General features: G+C 39.2%; 1 protein-coding gene across 1 annotated transcript; it reads left to right on the top strand.

The window, feature by feature from the left end:
• LOC109233687 lies at positions 668-1,132 on the top strand. The gene has a single exon (XM_019399557.1). The coding sequence runs from the start codon at positions 668-670 to the stop codon at positions 1,130-1,132; it is 465 nt and encodes a 154-aa protein (XP_019255102.1).

The raw sequence follows: 7,879 nt of genomic DNA, 5'->3' as shown, positions 1-7,879 counted from the left end.
TTCTCATTTAGTTTTCGGCCACTTTGTATTTTTAGCCCGTTTAAATGTTTAGCCCATTTTTGTATCAGTTCATTCGTTAACACAAGTGAAGCCCATTATATAAATAAGGACATAGGGTTCTAGAAAGACCCATCGAATCATTCTTCATTGTAACAGCAAACTTGATTCTCTCTCTCTTAGACGTAGAACCCTAATGAAAATTCCTCTTCTTTCACTCAATTCAGAATGTTTTCATGGTATCAGAGCAGAGATTTTTGCACATCTCTTCTCGCTCTTTCGTCCGATCTTACCCCGGTTTATTTTCGTTGAGTTTTTCTTCTCCGGTGGTTGGTGAATCGAAGTTTTTGGTTCACGCAAGGAAGGCTTCTGTCGATAGACTTCTCAGCTCAGCGTTTTGGGTGGATTTCCGACGTCTTGAGCTTAACTCCTGTGGATCTACACGCTTTGGATCTGTGTCACTCGAAGCTAGGGTTACGATTGATTTGAATGTCGTTCGTCTCCGGTAGCGAAGAAGTTGGGTAAATCTGTTCTTTTCTCTAATTAGAGATTTTGCATGTATGATTTTGATGAGAATCTAGTGTGTTGCATAGTTGTGTTGAGACATTGAAGCAATTCTCCCTTTTTCTGTTATTATTGACCCTTCTATTTGTTCCTTTGTGAAGTAGATATGAGTAACACTGATAGCTTCTCCCCGGATCCCACAAGTCCCCTCTTTGTCCACTCTTTCGACATTCCTGGTATATCCCTCATTCCTATTCCCTTTTCGGGCAGTGGTTTTGGGGGATGGAAAAGGAAGATGATAGTGGCCCTATCGGCTAAGAACAAGATAGCATTTGTTGATGGAACTTGTCCCCGACCAACTACCACTACGGTTGAACAAAAATTGTGGGACAAGTGTAATGACATGGTGATCTCCTTGTTAACTGCCTCTCTATCTCCTGAGATAGCTGAGAGTGTGCAGTACTCTGAGACTACACAGAGTATATGGGTACAACTACAAACCAGATATGGCACAGCTAACAGGGCCAAAATTTTTGAGCTTAACAGAGAACTTGCCCATACTTCTCAAGGTCCTCTAGATATAGCATCATATTTTACTAAGCTGAAAGGATTATGGGATGAATTGGGGTAGTGTGTACTAATCATGGTCAAAGGTGCACTTGTGCTGCCAAGCCTAGGATTATACAAGAGGATGAGGAAAATAGGTTATTCCAATTCCTCATGGGGCTAAATGAGATATATATGGGGGTGAGGAGCAACTTGCTTATGATGCAACCTCCTCCTAGTCTTGACAGTGCCTACAATATCCTCCTTAATGATGAAAAACAAAGACAAGTCCAATCCACTTCCCAATTCAATCCTGACTCTATGTCTTTCAATGTTAATGCAAACAATAAGCCTGGGTTTCCTTTTGGAGTCAATCAGAATTTTAGGGTCAATCAATCCACAGTTTACAATCCTCATCTCAGGCAGTATACACAAAGGGTTAATTTTGACTAGAATAAAGGTTCCTTGTTCTGTAAATACTGCAAGAAGTCTGGACACTTGGTTGATAAGTGTTACAAGCTTCATGGTTACCCACAGAGTCCTAAATTCAACAAAGGAAAGAGAGCTGCTACTCATGCCACTACTGGTGCCTAACTCAACCCTTTTGAGGGGCATACATCTAACCTTGTTGGGAATTTCACTGAGAATCTTCAGTCTGTTCCAAATATTGATAATCAAGGGTCTGTAATTCCAGGTCTGAGCAGACAACAATATGATCAACTGATGGCTCTACTACAACAGACTCAGTTGGGAGATTCCTCTAATGCTCAGCCTCCTAACCTCATGTGTTCTGCTAATTTTGCTGGTACTCTACTAACTGAGAGTCCCATTTCTGATTCCAAACGTTGTATGCTTACTTAAATTGACTCTATCACTTGGATAATAGATTCAGGTGCTTCTGACCACATGACCTCTAATAAAAACTTACTCTTTAATATTACACCTCTAGCTATACCTTATTTTGTAACTCTTCCTAATGGGTACAAAGTGAAAGTAACTTCCACGGGATCTTTTGCTTTAACTCTATTTATCACTCTTCATAGTGTGTTGTTTGTTCCTTCCTTTCAACACAACTTAATCTCTGTTCACAAACTGATAAAATAGTTGTATTGTATAGTCTTGTTTACTGCAACTTCCTGTTTTCCGCACATGTTATGGGCCCCTTCTTTGAGGATGCCTCTAGATCTTGGTAGAGAGGAGGTTGGTCTGTACAAGCTTACTTGGGTGCCACCTTCACATTCTACTTCTTACTCTTGCAGCACTATTTCTGTGTGTTCTTTGTCTGATTCATGTAAACCTGTTTCGTCTTTTAGTTCTGAGAATGTTGTTTTGTCTTCCAATGTTAATAGTTCCATTTGTAATAATGCTGATGTAAATGATATGAATTTCATTTGGCATTTAAGGCTTGCCCACATTCCTTTTGCAAATATGAAACATATTTCTATTTTGTCATCTTCTCTTGCTCCTGGATAATCATTTCCTTGTTCTATTTGTCCCATGGCTAGACAAACTAGGCTTCCCTTCCCTGATAGCTTCATTAGTACAATTAGACCTTTTTAATTAATTCACATTGACACTTGGGGAACCTATCACACACCAACCTCTTATGGTTCAAGATATTTCCTTACAATTGTTGATGACTTTTCTAGGGCTACTTGGACACATCTACTAGGTTCAAAAAGCAATGCTTTCTCCATGATCGGATCCTTCTTGGCAATGGTCCAAACTCAATTTAATGCAATTGTCCAAACTATTAGAAGTGACAATGCCTTGGAGCTAGGTTCTAGCCTTGATGGTTCTTCCTTCTTCAGTAAACAGGGAATTATCCATCAAACTACTTGCGCACACACTCCACAAAAAATTGTGTAGTTGAAAGAAAACATAGAACACTTCTTGAGGCTTGTAGGGCCTTGCTTTTCCGGTCCAAGTTACCTGTCTCCTTTTGAGGGGACTGTCTTTTGACTGCTACATACTTGCTTAATAGAATTCCATCTAGGATACTTCAAAACAAATCCCCTTATGAAGTGTTGTATGGTAAACCTCCTATTTAGTCACATTTGAGAACATTTGGTTGTCTTGCCTATGCTACTGTTCCTATTCCCCAAAGAGACAAGCTCCAACTAGAGCAATCCCATGTGTTTTCTTGGGGTATCGTTTTGCCAAAAAGGGTTACAAGTTGTACAATCTAGCCTCTAAGAAATGTTTTGTATCCAGTGATGTTGTCTTCCATGAGACTTGCTTTCCTTTTGCTACACCTTCTACTATTACAACTACCACTCCTACTACTTCTACTACATTTCCTTTTACACCTCCTGTTTTTCCTTTTCCTGATCACCAGGATGCTGGGACACCTACCTCTGTCCTTGTCAGTCCTCATATTCCTTCTCCTGCTCCTAATTCCTTCCCTCATGATCCTGTTCAAGCTGATACTTCCTTCCCTTCTACTCCTACTCTAAACTTTGATCCTGACATTCCTCCTCCCTCCTTCTTACAATTTGAAGTTAGGAGATCTACTAGACAACATAACACTCCTTCTTACCTCAAGGATTATATGTGTTAGCTTCCTTCTTTTTCTGGGTCCATCTCCTCTACTTCCTCCTTAGAATCTGAACCTCTATATTACTCTCAAGCTGCTTCTGTTCTAACCTGGCAGGATGCCATGAGAAAGGAGTTTGAAACATTGGATTCCAATCACACTTGGGACATTGTCCCTCTTCCTCTTGGTAAAAAAACCTATAGGTTGTAAGTGGGTCTACAAAATTAAATACAAGGCTGATGGGAGTGTTGAAAGATATAAACCTAGGCATATCATTAGAGGGGATACACAGGTTGAAGGGGTTGATTTCACAGATACATTCTCTCATGTCATTAAGATGTCTACTGTCAAATGTTTAATTGTTGTGGCTGTTAAGAGACACTGGGATCTTTTCCAACTAGATGTCAACAGTGCTTTCTTACATGGCGACCTGGATGAGAAGTGTATATGAAGTTGACCCAAGGGTTGAGTGTCTCTAGTGTTCCTACTCCCTCTGTTTCTTCCCCTCTTGTGTGCAAATTGAAAAAGTCCCTTTATGGGTTGAGGCAGGCTTCAAGGCAATGGTATGCCAAGTTGTCTCAAGCCCTTTACTCTAGAGGTTACACACTTTCTCTTAATGATTACTCCTTATCATTAAGGGTAAACCTGGGGGTCTAGTTCTCTTGGCGGTTTATGTGGATGATATCATTGTAACTGGGGATGATACAGCTGAAATTTCTGCACTCAAATAATTTTCGGATGAACAGTTTAGGATTAAAAACCTGGGCTCCTTACATCATTTTCTGGGCATTGAAGTATCTGTTGTCCCTTGTGGGCTTCTCATTAATCAGAAGAAGTTTGTGTCTGACTTGCTACAACAGTTTGATTGTGCAACTATTTCTTCTGTGGTTTGTCCTTTGGAACTCAATGGTAAATTGCATGCTGATTCTGGTGCTTTATTTCATTCTCCTGACAAGTATAGAAGTCTGGTAGGCAAGCTTCTCTTCCTTACACATACAAGACCTGATATTTGTTTTGCTGTTCAACATTTATGTCAGTTCTTGAAATCTCCTAGAGTTCCTCTCATGTCTGCTGCCCTTCATGTGCTTAGATATCTTAAGGGCACTGTGGATCTGGGCCTTTTTTGTTCAGACTCCCCTGATTTTTTTATACATGCTTTCTCAGATAGTGATTGGGCAGCCTGCCCTGATACTCGCAGATCTGTCACTGGTTTCTGTGTGATTTTTGGGGAAGTCTGATCAGCTGGAAGTCCAAAAAGTAGCATGTTGTGTCATTGTCATCTGCTGAGGCTGAGTATAGGGCCCTTAGTAAGGTGGTTGCTAAATTGACTTGGTTTTCTAGATTGCTTACTGACCTTGGTATCTTTGTATCTCTTCCTTTTTCTGTGTTTTGTGACAATCAGGCAGCTTTACATATAGACAGGAATCTAGTTTTCTATGAGAGGACCAAGCATATTGAAGTTGATTGTCACTTCATCCGGACTAAACTCTCTGATGGGTTGATTTCTCTATCTTATGTTCCTACTTCTCAACAGTTGGCAGTTGTTCTCACCAAGCCTCTACCTGGTGCTCTTCATCATGTTCTTCTGGGCAGGTTGAAGGTGGTTTACCTCTCCAACTTGGGGGGGGGGGGCGCGGTGTTGAGCTAATGGCTTATTTAGCATCTAAGCCCAAACATAAACACTTATATTGTAAAGTTTTATTTAATTAGTCTTCTCTTTTACTTTTGGGCCACTTTGTATTTTTAGCCCGTCAGCCCATTTTTGTATCAGTTCATTAGTTAATGGGATTTTTACATTCCTATGCCACATAGGAAACCTTATTACCCTCAATGTTTAAGGTTTGACTTAATTACACTTAGTATACCAAATTACCAATTCTATACCATATTTAATTAAGGGTATAATTAATTGTACGTTTTTTACTCCTTAATTAAAGAAATCTATATATCCCAGTATCCCCACTCATCCCACGTTTCTCTCTCCTAACCCCTCAACCCCACCAACGTTTTACCCATACCCACGTTCTTTTTACCATTTTCTATCTTCTGAAACCAAATTCTCCCTCTAAATTCACAGAAAATTGAAGAAACCCTTCAACAAAGTTGGTTCCCCATTTTACTCCAGTTGAAGTTCATCAATGAAGAACAACAAAGCTTCGAGAAAAACTCCTAAATAATCAGCAGTAGCTGATATACCCTCATTTGATTTGGGTGTGTTATCACCAAAATCACCCAAAAAGCAAGGCAAATCTCCACATGCAATTGCAGAGACTACTCATAGTTCCTCTCCTCGACAAATTAGAGCCGAGATGAGAACCAAACAAAAACATGATGTAGATGCTGGAGAAACTTCTACACCAGGCAAATAAGTCAAACGAAAAGGAAAACTACACATCAATTTTAGGATGTACAAAGCAATATTGTTTTCATGATTATCTACAAAATTACTATATTTATACTACAATTAAACTACAATCTATGTTGAGAAAGTGTTGACTACAAAATTTTTCTCTTCATCTACAAATTTTTTACAAAAATTCTACAAATATACTACAAATCAGTTTAAGTATGTATAAAGCAGTGTTATTTGTAAGGGTATCTACATAATTACTATATTTATACTACAATTAAACTACAATCTATGTTGAAAAAATTGTTGACTACAAAATTTTTCTCTTCGTCTACAAATTTTCTACAAAAATTCTACAAATATACTACAAATCAGTTTAAGTATATATAAAGCAGTATTATTTGTAAGGATATCTACATAATTACTATATTTATACTACAATTAAACTACAATCTATGTGGAAGAAAATGTTGACTACAAAATTTTCTCTTCATCTACAATTTGTCGTTGCTGAGGTATTTTTCAATATTTTGTCGCTTTTTTGATTTTTTGGATTAAGAAAAAAAGACGAAGAACAGAGTATCGCCAGAATTGATTTCTAGAATTTGACTTGAATTTGTTGAATATTTTATCGCTTTTTTGATCAGTGGATTGAGGAAAAAAGTCGACAAACTGAGCTTTTGCAAAACTGATTTCTACATATATTCTTTACATATATTTTTGTTTCTGTTTTGGCCCTCCCTCCTCCTGGTGTGGGAGACACATTCATCACAAGTGGAAGCTTTTTCCAGGTTTGATGGTAAACTGTACCTAGCATATTTAAAGTTTTGAATCACTGCTCTAGCAACTTGAATTCAGTAATATATGTTTAATAATTTGACATTTGAGACTATCTTGTTGAACAAATGTGACGACCCAAAGGGTCATCACCTGTTTTCTCACTCGTTCTGTGTCTCCGAGGCCTTGAAAACCTCATTTAGACTTGCCTCAATTTGCGTGCGCAGTCCGGGCGCATAGCCGGAAAGCTTAAATATAAATTTTGTGTAAAAATTGATGAATTTTGATATTAATATGAATAAAGTTGACTTTGGTCAACATTTTGGGTAAACGGACCCGGACTCGTGATTGGATGGTCCAGAGGGTCCGTAGAAAAATATGAGACTCGGTCATATGCCCGGAGTCGAATTCCGAGGTCTAGAGCCCGAGAAATGAATTTTTCTGTTAAATTGTTTTTCTAAAATTAATATGGAAATTTGAAAAGGAAATTGATTAGAACGTGTTGGTATCGGGCCCGTATTTTGGTTCCGGCGCCCGGTACATGTCTTATATGTGGTTTAAGCGCTTTCTGTGAATTTTGGTTGAAATCGGACGTCATTTGACGTGTTTCGGACCTAAATATCTAAAAATGAAAGTTTATGAAGTTTGAAGAAAAAGTGATAATTTTGAGGTTTGATTCCTCGTTTATGATGTTATTTTGGCGATTTGATTGCACGGTTAAGTTCGTAAGATGTGGTTGAGTTAGTATGTGTGTTTGGTTAGGAGCCCCGAGGGCTCGGGAGTGTTTCGGAGGTGGTTCGGGGTGTTTTGAACTTAGTAAAAGTTGCAGAGAAATCTTATATTTTTGCCCAGGGATTTCCTTCTACGCGATCGCACTTTTACCATCGCGTTCGCATAGCTTCGTGTCCTTCGAACGCGTAAGGTTATTTGACTATGAGGGCCCAGCTTCACTATCTTCTTCGCGTTCGCGTGCATACCACCGCGATCGTGAAGCTCTGCTGTTTCCTTCCCCGCGTTCGCGTTAGGGTCCACGCGTTCGCGTAGACCAATCCCAGGACCCCAGCCTTTTTCCTTCTACGCGTTCGCGTCTTACCGTCCGCGTTCGCGATGCCCTTTCTGATAACCCTTCGCAAACGCGATCCACTTCCCGCGAACGCGAAGGGAAATTT

This window comes from Nicotiana attenuata, chromosome 10 (genome assembly GCF_001879085.1).
Source record: "Nicotiana attenuata strain UT chromosome 10, NIATTr2, whole genome shotgun sequence".
Taxonomy (NCBI): Eukaryota; Viridiplantae; Streptophyta; class Magnoliopsida; order Solanales; family Solanaceae; genus Nicotiana; species Nicotiana attenuata.
This window is presented reverse-complemented; position numbering and strand designations above follow the sequence as displayed.

Excerpts from the sequence above, each read along its gene's own strand:
- LOC109233687 (XM_019399557.1), top strand. The coding sequence starts at position 668 with ATGAGTAACACTGATAGCTTCTCCCCGGATCCCACAAGTCCCCTCTTT.